Source organism: Bombina bombina, chromosome 3, assembly GCF_027579735.1.
Source record: "Bombina bombina isolate aBomBom1 chromosome 3, aBomBom1.pri, whole genome shotgun sequence".
In the NCBI taxonomy this organism is placed as follows: Eukaryota; Metazoa; Chordata; class Amphibia; order Anura; family Bombinatoridae; genus Bombina; species Bombina bombina.
The window spans coordinates 894,640,260-894,657,065 of record NC_069501.1 but is presented as its reverse complement, the minus strand read 5'-3'; the positions used below and the strand labels follow the sequence as shown (position 1 = coordinate 894,657,065).

Genomic DNA, 16,806 nt, shown 5'->3' with positions numbered 1-16,806 from the left:
AAACAGATTTAGGCAGGCAAACAATGCAATAAAAACGATTTTAAACAAAAACGTTACTGTCTCTTTAAATAATAAAATGACACATTTATTTCTGAATGTTCAAAAAACTATGAAGGCAATATCCGATTTTTCTGAAATTTGGACCCCAGTGTCTTAATGCTTAGAAAGTATTGCACAGCAAATATGGAGACTCTAGCTCTTAAAACAAGCAAACCGGAGCTAATTGTTGGATTTAACCGTTTTTACACACCACAATCCCAGCTACAGCCTTGCTGCAGCTTTTTACCTTCCTTAGGGGTCACCATTCACAGAAAAAAGCCTTTTGGAGTCACTTTCTGAACCACAGGACCCTCTCACATGAATCTGCATGCACTGCCTTGAAATTCAACTGCACAGCTGAAGTGCCAAAATGAGGCTTCCTCCCTCAGCACACTAGAGTGAAGGGGCCTTCCTGACTAGATTTAGGTGTCTAAAACAAGCCAGATCAATAAAAAACGTTCCCAAGTGTATGTGAGCTTATAAAATATTTCAAATGGTATAATATTGTAATAAAAAAACCAATCTATTTAGCCCTTAACAGTGTCTACCAGCATAAAAAACAAAAAGGGGAAGCCTGTTATCTTTTTTGCTGAGGTGAAAGAAAAATGGCTTACCGTTTCCCCTGAGGGGAAAAATGACTGTCATCTAGCATTAGCCTGTGTTGTTAGAAGGAGACTAGTCATACCTGAAGCAGATGAGTCTGCAAACTGTTACCCCCAACTGAAGTTCTCTTGTTTCAACAGTCCTGCGTGGTAACAGTAATGGATTTTAGTTACTTGTGCTAAAATCATAGCCCTCTTAAACAGAAATCTTCATCACTTTTCTGTTATAGAGTAAATAGTACAAGCCAGCACTATTTTAAAATAACAAACTCTTGATAGAAGAATAAAAAACTACAACTAACACCACAAACTCCTCGCCATCCCCGTGGTAGATGCTACTTGTTCAGAGCGGCAAGGAGAATGACTGGGGGGCGGAGCCAGAGGGGGAGCTATATGGACAGCTCTTGCTGTGTGCTCTCCTTGCCTTTCCCTGTGGGGGAGGACATTTCCCACAAGTAATGGATGACGCCGTGGACCGGACACACCAATGTTGGAGAAAATTGATTCACTTGTTTTAAACTTCTCTAGTAGAATTGAAAAAATGTAATGAATAGTTGGAGGGGAAAAAAGTGAGGCTTACTCACTACATTTCCGTCTTGGCATTTTGCCTATAGAGACTTTTGTGGAAGAAAATGTTTTTACAAAGAACAGTATACTATAATCCCCCCCCGCAAAAAAAAAACACAACATCTTTATCATCTTACCTGCTGGAGACACATGAGGACAACTACTCATCTTTAATAGTTTTAATGTATCACTGTTGTTAGCCACCAATACTTTGAGTGATGGGTCATCAACCGGGGTATCATCAATTTTAAGAGAAGAGAGCGACTTTGAGTTCACAAATACCACTGTGAGTGCAGATATGAAGTGTGACTGCAAATTGTAAAACAAATTGTAATTATGCAGAAAAAAAGTAAATTTATGCTTACCTGATAAATTAATTTCTTCTATGATGCGACGAGTCCACGGATTCATCCTTTACTTGTGGGATATTATCCTCCTGCTAACAGGAAGTGGCAAAGAGCACCACAGCAGAGCTGTCTATATAGCTCCTCCCTTGACTCCACCCCCCAGTCATTCGACCGAAGGTATAGGAAGAAAAAGGAGAAACTAAAAGGTGCAGAGGTGACTGAAGTTTAAAATAAAAAAAACAGAATTTATGCTTACCTGATAAATTACTTTCTCTTGTGATGTATCGAGTCCACTGATTCATCCTTTACTTGTGGGATATTCTCCATCCCAACAGGAAGTGGCAAAGAGAGCACACAGCAGAGCTGTCCATATAGCTCCCCCTCTAGCTCCACCCCCAAGTCATTCGACCGAAGGTTAGGAAGAAAAAGGAGAAACCATAGGGTGCAGTGGTGACTGTAGTTTAACAAAAAAGCTACCCGACTTAATCGCCAGGGCGGGCCCTGGACTCGATACATCACAAGAGAAAATAATTTATCAGGTAAGCATAAATTCTGTTTTCTCTTGTAAGATGTATCGAGTCCACGGATTCATCCTTTACTTGTGGTATACCAATACCAAAGCTTTAGGACACGGATGAGGGGAGGGAACAAGACAGGTACCCTAAACGGAAGGCACCACTGCTTGTAAAACCTTTCTCCCAAAAATAGCCTCCGAAAAAAGCAAAAGTATCGAATTTGTAAAATTTAGAAAAAGTATGCAGCGAAGACCAAGTCGCTGCCTTACAAATCTGTTCAACAGAAGCCTCATTTTTAAAAGCCCATGTGGAAGCCACTGCTCTGGTAGAATGAGCAGTAATTGTTTCGGGAGGCTGCTGGCCAGCAGTCTCATAGGCCAAACGGATTATGCTTTTCAGCCAAAAGGAAAGAGAGGTAGCAGTTGCCTTCTGACCTCTCCTCTTACCAGAATAGATAACAAACAATGAAGGTGTTTGTCTGAAATCCTTAGTTGCTTGTAAATAGAACTTTAAAGCACGAACCACATCAAGATTGTGTAACAGACGTTCCTTCTTCGAAGAAGGATTAGGACACAGAGAAGGAACCACAATTTCCTGGTTAATATTCTTATTAGACACAACCTTGGGAAGAAAACCGGGTTTGGTACGCAAAACTAAATTATCTGCATGGAAAATCAGGTAAGGTGAGTCACATTGTAAAGCAGATAACTCTGAAACTCTTCGAGCAGAAGAGATAGCTACCAAAAACAAACCTTTCCAAGATAAAAGCTTAATATCTATGGAATGTAAAGGTTCAAACGGAACCCCTTGAAGAACTGAAAGAACTAAATTCAGACTCCATGGCGGAGCCACAGGTCTATAGACAGGCTTGATTCTGGCTAAAGCCTGACTAAACGCTTGAACGTCTGGTACCTCTGCCAGACGTTTGTGTAAAAGAATAGACAAAGCAGATATCTGTCCTTTTAAGGAACTAGCTGATAATCCTTTCTCCAATCCTTCTTGGAGAAAGGACAATATCCTGGGAATCCTAATCTTACTCCATGAGTAACCCTTGGATTCACACCAAAAAAGATATTTTCGCCAAATCTTATGGTAGATTTTCCTGGTGACAGGCTTTCTAGCCTGAATCAGGGTATCAATAACCGACTCAGAGAAACCACGCTTTGATAGAATTAAGCGTTCAATCTCCAAGCAGTCAGACGCAGAGAAATTAGATTTGGATGCTTGAAAGGACCTTGTATTAGAAGGTCCTGCCTCATTGGTAGTGTCCATGGTGGAACAGATGACATGTCCACTAGGTCTGCATACCAGGTCCTGCGTGGCCACGCAGGCGCTATCAGAATCACCGAAGCCCTCTCCTGCTTGATTCTGGCAACCAGACGAGGGAGGAGAGGAAACGGTGGAAAAACATAGGCCAGATTGAAGGACCAAGGCGCTGCTAGAGCATCTATCAGCACCGCCTGGGGATCCCGGGACCTGGACCCGTAAAGAGGAAGTTTGGTGTTCTGACAGGACGCCATCAGATCCAATTCTAGAGTGCCCCATAGCTGAGTCAGCTGGGCAAAAACCTCTGGGTGGAGTTCCCACTCCCCCGGGTGAAAAGTCTGACGACTTAGAAAATCCGCCTCCCAGTTGTCTACTCCTGGGATGTGAATTGCTGAGAGATGGCAGGAGTGATCCTCCGCCCACCTGATTATTTTGGTTACTTCCGTCATTGCTAGGGAACTCCTTGTTCCTCCTTGATGATTGACGTAAGCTACAGTCGTGATGTTGTCCGACTGAAATCTGATGAATTTGGCCGCGGCTAGCTGAGGCCATGCCTGAAGCGCGTTGAATATCGCCCTCAGTTCCAGAATGTTTATCGGGAGAAGAGCTTCTTCCCAAGACCATAAACCCTGAGCTTTCAGGGAGTCTCAGACTGCACCCCAGCCCAACAGACTGGCGTCGGTCGTTACGATGGTCCACTCTGGTCTGCGGAAACACATTCCCTGAGACAGGTGATCCTCAGACAACAACAAGAGAAAAGAATCTCTGGTCCCCTGGTCCAGCTGTATTTGAGGAGACAAATCTGCGTAATCCCCATTCCACTGTTTGAGCATGCATAGTTGCAGTGGTCTGAGGTGTATCCATGCAAAAGGGACTATGTCCATTGCCGCTACCATTAATCCGATTGTCTCCATGCACTGAGCTACAGATGGCCGAGGAATGGAATGAAGGGCTCGGCAAATGGTTAAGAGTTTTAACTTTCTGACCTCCGTCAGAAATATTTTCATTTTTACCGAGTCTATCAGAGTTCCTAGGAAGGAAACTCTTGTGAGGGGGGAGAGAGAACTCTTTTTGATGTTCACCTTCCACCCGTGAGACCTCAGAAAGGCCAATACAATTTCCGTGTGAGACTTGGCTCTTTGGAAAGTCGACGCCTGAATTAAGATGTCGTCTAGATAAGGCGCCATTGCTATGTCCCACGGTCTTAGCACCGCCAGGAGGGACCCTAGCACCTTTGTGAAAATTCTGGGAGCAGTGGCCAACCCGAAAGGAAGAGCCACAAACTGGTAATGCTTGTCCAGAAAGGCGAACCTGAGAAACTTGTGATGATCTTTGTGGATAGGAATGTGCAGATACGCATCCTATAAATCCACGGTGGTCATATATTGACCCTCCTGGATCATTGGTAAGATTGTCCGAATAGTTTCCATCTTGAATGATGGGACTCTGAGGAATTTGTTTAGAATTTTGAGATCCAGGATTGGTCTGAAAGTTCCTTCTTTCTTGGGAACCACAAACAGGTTTGAGTAAAAACCCAGCCCTTGTTCCACTATTGGAACTGGGTGGATCACTCCCATTGTATGTAGGTCTTCTACATTGTATGTAGACAGACGAGAAATGTGGAACCTTCCCCTTGGAGGGGAGTCCTTGAATTCTAGAAGATATCCCTGGGATACAATCTCTAAGGCCCAGGGATCGAGTACATCTCTTGCCCAGGCCTGAGCGAAGAGAGAGAGAGTCTGCCCCCTACTAGATCCGGTCCCGGATCGGGGGCTACCCCTTGATGCTGTCTTAGAGGCAGTTGCAGGCTTCTTGGCCTGTTTACCCTTGTTCCAGCCCTAGTAAGATTTCCAGGCTGACCTGGGTTGGGGAGCGTTACCCTCTTGCTTTGCAGCAGGGGAGGATGAAGAGAGACCGCTCCTGAAATTCCGAAAGGAACGAAAATTATTTTGTTTGTTCTTTGCCTTGAAGGACTTGTCCTGAGGGAGAGCATGGCCTTTTCCCCCAGTGATTTTTGAAATAATCTCTTTCAATTCAGGCGCGAAGAGGGTCTTTCCTTTGAAAGGGATGTTCAAGAGTTTGGATTTTGACGACACATCGGCCGACCAGGACTTTAGCCATAGCGCCTTGCGCGCTAAAATGGCGAAACCTGAATTCTTTGCCGCTAACTTAGCTAGTTGGAAAGCGGCATCTGTGATAAAAGAATTAGCTAGCTTAAGAGCCTTAATTCTGTCCATAATGTCCTCATATGAGGTCTCCGTCTGGAACGCATCTTTCAGCGCCTCGAACAAGAAAGCAGCTGAAGTAGTTACAGGAACAATGCATGCAATAGGTTGGAGAAGAAAACCTTGTTGAACAAAAATTTTCTAAAGTAAACCATCTAATTTTTTATCCATAGGGTCTTTAAAAGCACAACTGTCCTCAATTGGTATGGTTGTGCGTTTAGCAAGTGAAGAAACCGCCCCCTCCACCTTAGGGACCATCTGCCACGAGTCCCGCGTGGTGTCAGATATGGGGAACATTTTCTTAAAAACAGGAGGGGGAACAAACGGAATACCTGGTCTATCTCACTACCTAGTTACTATATCCGCAATCCTCTTAGGGACCGGGAACACATCAGTGTAAACAGGAACTTCTAGGTACTTGTCCATTTTACACAATTTCTCTGGAACCACCAAATGGTCACAGTCATCAAGAGTAACTATTACCTCCCTGAGCAATAAGCGGAGGTGTTCTAGTTTAAATTTAAAAGCCAACGTATCTGAGTCTGTCTGAGGAGCAACCTTTCCCGAATCGGAAATTTCTCCCTCAGACAGCACATCCCTCGCCCCCATTTCAGAGCGTTGTGAGTGTATATCGGATACGGCTACTAAAGCGTCAGAATGCTCATTATTTGTTCTTAAAACAGAGCTATCACGCTTTGCAGGTAACACGGGCAGTTTAGATAAGAACTCTGAGAGAGTATTATTCATAACTGCCACCAAGTCTTGCAAAGTAAAAGAGTTAGATGCACTAGAGGTGCTTGGCGTCGTTTGAGCGGGCGTAACTGGTTGTGACACTTGGGGAGAGGTTGACGGGCTAACCTCGTTACCTTCTATCTGAGAATCATCTTGGGCCACATTTTTAAGTGTAACAATATGATCTTTAAAGTGTATAGACATATCAGTACAAGTGGGACACATTCTGAGAGGGGGTTCCACCATGGCTTCTAAACACATTGAACAAGGATTTTCCTTGGTGTCAGACATGTTTAACAGACTAGTAGTAAAACAAGCAGGCTTGGAAATCACTTTAATCAAGTAAAAACACACTTTGAAAAAAAGTTACTGTGCCTTTAAGAGATAAAAAGGAACACAATTTTGCAAAACTGTGAAAAAAAGCAGCAAACTTTTCGAAATTTTTACAGTATGTACCTAAAGCATTAGTAAGATTGCACCACTAGCAATAAAAACGATTAACCCCTTAATGCCCAAACCGGATCGACAGTAAGCCAAAAAAACGGTTAAAAAAACGTTCAGCACCTTGCCACAGCTCTGCTGTGGCCCTACCTGCCCTTAGAAACCAGATTTGTGGGGAAAACATAATTTATGTAAGAACTTACCTGATAAATTCATTTCTTTCATATTAGCAAGAGTCCATGAGCTAGTGACGTATGGGATATACATTCCTACCTAGAGGGGCAAAGTTTCCCAAACCTCAAAATGCCTATAAATACACCCCTCACCACACCCACAAATCAGTTTAACGAATAGCCAAGAACTGGGGTGATAAGAAAAAAGTGCGAAAGCATAAAAAACAAGGAATTGGAATAATTGTGCTTTATACAAAAAAATCATAACCACCACAAAAAAAGGGTGGGCCTCATGGACTCTTGCTAATATGAAAGAAATGAATTTATCAGGTAAGTTCTTACATAAATTATGTTTTCTTTCATGTAATTAGCAAGAGTCCATGAGCTAGTGACGTATGGGATAATGACTACCCAAGATGTGGATCTTCCACGCAAGAGTCACTAGAGAGGGAGGGATAAAATAAAGACAGCCAATTCCGCTGAAAAATAATCCACACCCAAATAAAGTTTAAATCTTATAATGAAGAAAACTGAAATTATAAGCAGAAGAATCAAACTGAAACAGCTGCCTGAAGTATTTTTTCTACCAAAAACTGCTTCAGAAGAAGAATACACATCAAAATGGTAGAATTTAGTAAAAATATGCAAAGAAGACCAAGTTGCCGCTTTGCAAATCTGAACAACCAAAGCTTCATTCCTAAACGCCCAGGAAGTAGAAACTGACCTAGTCGAATGAGCTGTAATCCTTTGAGGCGGAGATTTACCCGACTCGACATAAGCATGATGAATTAAAGATTTCAACCAGGATGCCAAAGAAATGGCAGAGGCCTTCTGACCTTTCCTAGAACCGGAAAAGATAACAAATAGACTAGAAGTCTTTCGGAAATTCTTAGTAGCTTCAACATAATATTTCAAAGCTCTAACAACATCCAAAGAATGCAATGATCTCTCCTTAGAATTCTTAGGATTATGACATAATGAAGGAACCACAATTTCTCTACTAATGTTGTTAGAATTCACAACCTTAGGAAAAAAATTAAAAAGAAGTTCGCAACACCGCCTCATCCTGATGAAAAATCAGAAAAGGAGACTCACAAGAAAAGAGCAGATAATTCAGAAACTCTTCTAGCAGAAGAGATGGCCAAAAGAAACAAAACTTTCTAAGAAAGTAATTTAATGTCCAGTGAATGCATAGGTTCAAACGGAGGAGCTTGAAGAGCCCCCAGAACCAAATTCAAACTCCAAGGAGGAGAAATTGACTTAATGACAGGTTTTATATGAACCAAAGTTTGTACAAAACAATGAATATCAGGAAAATTAGCAATCTTTCTGTGAAAAAGAACAGAAAGAGCAGAGATTTGACCTTTCAAGGAACTTGCAGACAAACCTTTATCCAAACCATCCTGAAGAAACTGTAAAATTCTCGGAATTCTAAAAGAATGCCAGGAAAAATGATGAGAAAGACACCAAGAAATGTAAGTCTTCCAGACTCGATAATATATCATCCTAGATACAGATCTACGAGCCTGTAACATAGTATTAATCACAGAGTCAGAGAAACCTCTTTGACTAAGAATCAAGCGTTCAATCTCCATACCTTTAAATTTAAGGATTTGAGATCCTGATGGTAAAAAAGGACCTTATGACAGAAGGTCTGGTCTTAACGGAAGAGTCCACGGATGACAAGATCCGCATACCAAAACCTGTGAGGCCATGCTGGAGCCACCAGCAGAAAAAACGAGCATTCCTTCAGAATCTTGGAGATTACTCTTGGAAGAAGAACTAGAGGCGGAAAGATATAGGCAGGATGATACTTCCAAGGAAGTGACAATGCATCCACTGCTTCCGCCTGAGGATCCCTGGATCTGGACAGATACCTGGGAAGTTTCTTGTGTAGATGAGAAACCATCAGATCTATTTCTGGAAGTCCCCACATTTGAACAATCTGAAGAAACACCTCTGGGTGAAGAGACCACTCACCCGGATGTAACGCTTGGCAACTGAGATAATCCGTTTCCCAATTGTCTATACCTGGGATATGAACCGTAGAGATTAGACAGGAGCTGGATTCCGCCCATACCAGTATTCGAGATACTTCTTTCATAGCCAGAGGACTGAGTCCCTTCTTGATGATTGATATATGCCACAGTTGTGACATTGTCTGTCTGAAAACAAATGAACGATTCTCTCTTTAGAAGAGGCCATGACTGAAGAGCTCTGAAAATTGCACGGAGTTCCAAAATATTGATTGGAAATCTCACCTCCTGAGATTTCCCAAACCCCTTGTGCTGTCAGAAACCCCCATACAGCTCCCCAACCTGTCATACTTGCATCTGTTGAGATCACAGTCCAGGATGGAAGAAAAAAAGAAGCCCCCTGAACTAAACGATGGTGGTCTGTACCACGTCAGAGGGTGTCGAACAATCGGTTTTAAAGATATTAAATGAGATATCTTTGAATAATCCCGGCACCACCGGTTCAGCATACAGAGCTGAAGAGGTTGCATGTGAAAATGAGCAAAGGGGAACACGTCCAATGCAGCAGTCATAAGAACCTAGAATTTCCATGCATAAGGCTACCGAAGGGAATGATTGAGACTGAAGGTTTCGATAAGCTGAAACCAATTTCAGACGTCTCTAATCCAACAGAAACAGAGACATGGACACTGAATCTATCCGGAAATCTAAAAAAGGTTACTCTTGTCTGAGGAATCAACAAACTTTTTGGTTAATTGATCCTCCAACCATGTTCTTGAAGAAACAACACTCATAAAAAGCTGGAAAGGATCTTTCCATTGAAAATGAGCAAAGGGAATTGAATCCAATGCTGTTAAAACTTCTATGCATATATAGCAACTGAAGGAAATAATAGAGACTAAAGGTACCGACAGACGGAACCCAAATCAAATTGTCCCTTGTCTGATAGAGACAAAGATAGTGACATAAACCATCTGGAAACCTAAAAAAGGTGACCCTTGCGTGAGGAATCAAGAGCTTTTGAAAAAAAGATCCTCTAACTATGTCCTGAAGAGCAAGAGAAACATATGAGATTCCGCATCCACAGGAAATAATCTGAATGAAAACAGAAAAATGAAGAATATGCATTTATTGTATCTAATGAAAACAAATAATGCTATCAATGACCATAAAAAAGGCAGAATAGATTGAATAAAACTCCAAAACCCAGTTCCTAGAAACAGAACTGGAAGAAATACCCCAGAAAATTCCAGGTCTGAGCAGCGCTAGAGCCATGCTTCAACAGTATCCAAAATATATAGGACAGAAACACACTGAAAGAAAGTGTTAGCCTTACTGTAATAAAATCAAAGAAATTTGGACAGAATAGAACCAAATAAATTTCAAAGAAGTCTTAACCTGCCCTTTACCAGCCAAGCTGGAATACGGCACGTACATCGCAATATTAGGGAGCTGATTTCGAACCCCAATTATAAACATGTTACTTGGGAAAGAACTCAGGAATTCGTTCCTTAATAAGAACAACCAAACTAATATAAGCTTAAAGTTTAGTCTTAGAACTCAATCTTGAGGCCCATAGTAACAGTTAAGAATTGAATCCAATTATAATTGATTATCTTAGAACAAAAGAAATATAGATTTTCTTTTTTCTTTTTTTTTGTTTTTTTTGTTGTTGTTTTAAAAAACACAAAATTCTTCTAGCTAAAATAGCTAAAGACATAGATTAACCCTCATTTGCGAATATATTCAATAAAATGAAGACACAAATGAAACCATTAGCATGATAGTCCAGTTTAAAGGACCAGTCAAAACAGAGGACTTGCAAAATGCAAAACAACAAGACAAATGCAACAGCACCTAGTCTAGTAAATGTTGTCCCTTTAACAATGCTAAAATAAATCATAATCTGATACTTAGAAAAGTACCTGAAACTAAATAATTTTCCATAAATAAGATATAACTATATAAAGGAAAATAAATACTATTTTGCTATAACAACAATAGCATAATTAGTAGGAGTAGAGATAGCTCCAATAAATTGGAGAACCCTCCAAATTAAATTTAACTGCTGACAAAGAATATAGTTTAAAAATAAAAGAAAATTCTCAGCCTATTCCATTCCCTAGTATGGGGAATTGGAAGGAAAACCTCTGAAATCACAGAAGAATAAAAAGGCAGAAATAGTGTCAGCTAGTTTTAAAGAACTAGTTACCTTAATGTCCAAAATAATCAACACCTCTTCAACAAAGAACAAATGTACTTTAATAATAAAAAATTTATATAAAAAAGTAGATTTGTTAGTGTCAATATCTGATGAAGAGAATTTCTGAAAGAGAAAAAAACATCATCAGAGAAGGATAAATCAGTATGTTGTTGGTCATTTGAAACTTCAATAATTAAAAAAGAAGTGAAAAAGACCTAAAAATTGTATTAGAAGGCACGAAGTCAGACAAAGCCTTAATCAGAAAAAATATTTCTTATAAATCTTCTAAACATTTCTTGTACTTAAGAATGGAAATGTATAAAGCATAAATACTAATGGAATCTGCATGTAAAAGTATATCATAATAACTTAATACAAACCATAGCTAAAGATAAACATTTATAACATTTAAAATAAATGAACTTAGTTAGCTTTGGTAGAACTGAAACTCAGTTAAGCATTTTTCCAGAAGTGGCTTCTGACTCAGGGACAAACGGAGACATCTTGCAATATGTAATAGAAAAAACAACATATAAAGCAAAATTGATCAAATTCCTTAAATGACAGTTTCAGGAATGGGGAAAAAAATGCCAGTGAACAAGCTTCTAGCAACCAGAAGCAATAAATAATGAGACTTAAATAATGTGGAGACAATAGTGACGCCCATATTTTTTAGCGCCAAAAAAGACGCCCACATTATTTGGCGCCTAAATGCTTTTGGCGCCAAAAATGACGCCACATCCGGAACGCCGACACTTTTGGCGCAAAAAAACGTCAAAAAAATGACGCAACTTCCGGCGACACGTATGACGCCGGAAACAGAAAAAAAAATTTGCGCCAAAAAAGTCCGCGCCAAGAATGACGCAATAAAATGAAGCATTTTCAGCCCCCGCGAGCCTAATAGCCCACAGGGAAAAAGTCAAATTTTAAGGTAAGAAAAAAATTGATTAATCCATATGCATTATCCCAAATATAAAACTGACTGTCTGAAATAAGGAACGTTGAACATCCTGAGTCAAGGCAAATAAATGTTTGAACACATATATTTAGAACTTTATATAAAAGTGCCCAACCATAGCTTAGAGTGTCACAGAAAATAAGACTTACTTACCCCAGGACACTCATCTACAAGTAGTAGAAAGCCAAACCAGTACTGAAACGAGAATCAGTAGAGGTAATGGTATATATAAGAGTATATCGTCGATCTGAAAAGGGAGGTAAGAGATGAATCTCTACGACCGATAACAGAGAACCTATGAAATAGACCCCGTAGAAGGAGATCATTGAATTCAAATAGGCAATACTCTCCTCACATCCCTCTGACATTCACTGCACGCTGAGAGGAAAACCGGGCTCCAACCTGCTGTGGAGCGCATATCAACGTAGAATCTAGCACAAACTTACTTCACCAGTTTGTAAAACTGATTTGTGGGTGTGGTGAGGGGTGTATTTATAGGCATTTTGAGGTTTGGGAAACTTTGCCCCTCCTGGTAGGAGTGTATATCCCATACGTCACTAGCTCATGGACTCTTGCTAATTACATGAAAGAAAAAGCTTCTTATAGGCCCTCAAACTGCAGCAGGACCCTCCATGTGAAACAGCCTGACTTCTAGTCAAATATAACTGCGCATCTGAGGCGCGAAATTAGGCCCCTCCCACCTCACTACGGTGCTTGTGAGGCCTAAACAAACACTCCAAAGTGTTTTAATATTAGCCATGTGGGTAACAACCCCTGAAAGAAACCCAAAGGAACCTTCAAAGTGTCTCAAAAAAACGACATTTTCAATAAAAACCGTTTGCCTTGAAAGTAGTGTCAACCAGCATAAACTAGCCCTGTTATGTAAGCTTGAAATTCCATACTTAGTCTCTGAATACAGCTTACCCTTCCCTCATGGGGATATTATCAGTCTTCTCTAGCATTATCACAGTCTTGTCTAGAAGAAAAAAGACTGAACATACCTTATTGCAGCCTAACCTGCAAACCGTTCCCCCCAACTGAAGTTTTCTTGCACTCCTCAGTCCTGTGTGGGAACAGCAGTGGATTTTAGTTACAACATGCTAAAATCATCTTCCTCCCTGCAGAAATCTTCATCTCCTTTCTGCTAGAGAGTAAATAGTACACAACGGTACCATTTAAAACAACAAAATCTTGCTTGTTGAAAATAAAAACTAAATTTTTTTACCACATTCACTTTACCCTTCCGATTGCTTAGAGCCGGCAAAGAGAATGACTGGGGGGTGGAGCTAGAGGGGGAGCTATATGGACAGCTCTGCTGTGTGCTCTCTTTGCCACTTCCTGTTGGGAAGGAGAATATTCCACAAGTAAAGGATGAATCCGTGGACTCGATACATCTTACAAGAGAAATATAATCTGTCTTAAAATGACAGGGCGGGCCGTGGACTCATTGTATCATAGAAGAAATTAATTTATCAGGTAAGCATAAATTTACTTTTCTTCGATAAAATACGACGAGTCCACGGATTCATTCTTTACTTGTGGGATACAATACCAAAGCTACAGGACACGGATGAACGGGAGGGACAATACAGATACCTAAACAGAAGGCACCACTGCTTGAAGAACTTTTCTTCCAAAAACAGCCTCCGAAGAAGCAAAAGTATCAAATTTGGAAAATTTGGAAAAAGTATGAAGGGAAGACCAAGTCGCAGCCTTACAAATCTGTTCAACAGAAGCATTGTTTTTAAAAGCCCATGTGGAAGCCACCGTTCTAGTAGAGTGAGCTGTAATCCTTTCAGGAGGCTGCTGTCCAGCAGTCTCATATGTCAAACGGATGATGCTTTTCAGCCAAAAAGAAAGAGAGGTAGCCGTAGCTTTTTGACCTCTACGTTTTCCAGAATAGACAACAAACAGAGAAGATGTTTGACGGAAATCTTTGGTTGCTTGCAAGTAAAACTTCAAAGCACGAACCACGTCCAAGTTATGTAACAGACGCTCCTTCTTAGAAGAAGGGTTGGGACACAGAGAAGGAGCAACAATTTCCTGATTAATATTCTTATTAGAAACAACCTTAGGAAGGAATCCAGGTTTGGTACGCAAAACCACCTTATCAGAATGGAAAACAAGATAAGGCGAGTTGCATTGCAATGCAGATAGTTCAGAAACTCTTCGAGCCGAAGAGATTGCTACTAAAAACAGAACTTTCCAAGATAGAAGCTTAATATCAATGGAATGCATAGGTTCAAACGGAACCCCTTGAAGAACTTTAAGTACTAAATTCAAACTCCATGGCGGAACAGCATGTTTAAACACAGGCTTAATTCTAACCAAAGCCTGACAAAATGATTGAACGTCTGGAACATCTGCCAGACGCTTGTGCAGTAAAATTGATAAAGCAGATATCTGTCCCTTTAAGGAACTAGCTGATAACCCCTTCTCCAATCCTTCTTGGAGAAAGGACAAAATCCTAGGAATCCTGATCTTACTCCATGAGTAGCCTTTGGATTCTCACCAATAAAGATATTTACGCCATATCTTATGGTACATTTTCCTAATGAAAGGCTTTCAAGCCTGAATCAAGGCATCTATGACTGACTCAGAGAATCCCCGCTTAGATAAAATCAAGCGTTCAATCTCCAGGCAGTCAGCCGCAGAGAAACTAGATTTGGATGCTGGAACGGACCTTGAATGAGAAGGTCCTGTCTTAGTGGCAGTTTCCACGGTGGCAGAGATGACATTTCCACCAGGTCTGCATACCAAGTCCTGCGTGGCCACGCAGGTGCTATCAAAATTACTGAAGCCCTCTCCTGTTTGATTCTGGCAATCAGACGAAAAAGGAGAGGAAAAGGAGGAAACACATAAGCCAGGTTGAACGACCAAGGTACTGATAGAGCATCTATCAGTACTGCTTGGGGATCCCTCGATCTGGACCCGTAACGAGGAAGTTTGGCATTCTGACGAGATGCCATCATATCCAATTCTGGTGTGCCCAATTGATGAATCAATTGTGCAAACACCTCCCGATGGAGCTCCCACTCCCCCGGATGAAAAGTCTGTCGACTTAGAAAATCGGCTTCCCAGTTCTAAACTCCTGGGATATAGATTGCTGATAGATGGCAAGAGTGAGTCTCTGCCCATCAAATTATTTTGGAAACCTCTATCATCGCTAGAGAACTCTTTGTTCCCCCTTGATGATTGATATATGCTACAGTCGTGATATTGTCCGACTGGAATCTTATGAATTTGGCCGAAGCCAGCTGAGGCCACGACTGAAGCGCGTTGAATATCGCTCTCAGTTCTATAATATTTATTGGAAGGAGAGCCTCCTCCTGAGTCCACACACCCTGTGCCTTTAGGGAATTCCAGACTGCACCCCAGCCCAAAAGGCTGGAGTCCATCGTCACTATGACCCATGCTGGCCTGCGGAAACACATTCCCTGGGACAGATGATCCTGTGACAACCACCAAAGAAGAGAGTCTCTTGATCCAGATTTATCTGAGGAGATAAATTTGCATAGTCCCCATTCCACTGTCTGAGCATGCATAGTTGCAGTGGTCTGAGATGCAAGCGAGCAAACGGAACTATGTCCATTGCCGCTACCATTAGTCCTAATTTTATGATAGAAGCATCCCAACTTTGCAGCCAAGTTTGGCCCACAAGGAAAGGAATACTTAACCCTTACCAGAAAAAACGGAATACAATAAAACGTTTATTTCAATAAAAAACACCCCCTGCACCTCGCCACAGCCCTGCTGTGGCGCCTACCTGCCCTCAGGGGTCTGTAAAATCGGATTAAACCTTCGATTTGGCCCTTCGAAGGGCCCACCGGAGTTGGAGCTTGCTGCTTGCCTGGGAAAAACAACTGCACAACTGAGGCGCAAAAATAGGGCCCGCCCATCTCGCTCAATGTCTCACAGCCTAAAATAACTGCACCAGAGCGGTCTAAAACCTAGCCATGTGGGTTCATATACCCATAAATGAAGCATGTGTACCCTCTTATCTCAATAAAGTATAAAACATCTCTCATAAAAAACGTTATCTGCACTCCCAGTCATGTAAACGTTTGCCCACAAACATTCCAACATCAGTGTCAACCATTTTTTTATAGCCCATATATGCAAGCTCAGTAAAACCCCTCTTTATACTTTAGGATTACTGCTTACCCTCTCCCTCATGGGGATACTGTCAGCCAATTCTGAAATAACAGTCTCTCCAGAAAAAAATGACTGAACATACCTCACTGCTTATAGCATGAAAAACGTTCCTCACACTGAAGTTTCTTAAGTACTCCTCAGCAATTCTGTGGGAACTGCTCTGGATCTTAGTAACAACTGCTAAGATCATCAGCCTCCAGGCAGAAGTCTTCATCCATCTGCTGCCTGGGGGAAAATAGTACACACCGGTACCATTTAAAATAAAAAACTCTTGCTTGAAGAAAATAAAAACTAACATTTTATCACCTCTTTCACTTTACCCTTCCTATTACTTAAAGTAGGCAAAGAGAATGACTGGGGGTGGAGTCAAGGGAGGAGCTATATAGACAGCTCTGCTGTGGTGCTCTTTGCCACTTCCTGTTAGCAGGAGGATAATATCCCACAAGTAAAGGATGAATCCGTGGACTCGTATTTCATAGAAGAAAATGTTTTTATCCCAATCTTATTATGCATTATACATTTTTTATTTATTTATTAAAAAAAAGAATAGTTTTCATGTTAATATTTGGCTGGAATGCACCAGCAATATGGGTTGTTTCCTGCACTT

General features: G+C 41.1%; 1 protein-coding gene across 1 annotated transcript in view; it reads right to left on the bottom strand.

Moving 5' to 3' along the window:
- FBXL3 (F-box and leucine rich repeat protein 3) overlaps positions 1-16,806 on the bottom strand; it is a 106,583-nt gene that overhangs the window by 56,895 nt on the left and 32,882 nt on the right. The window contains exon 4 of the mRNA XM_053707908.1: positions 1,346-1,517. Coding sequence (XP_053563883.1) covers positions 1,346-1,517 — 172 coding nt within the window. The remainder of the gene's footprint in view (positions 1-1,345; positions 1,518-16,806) is intronic.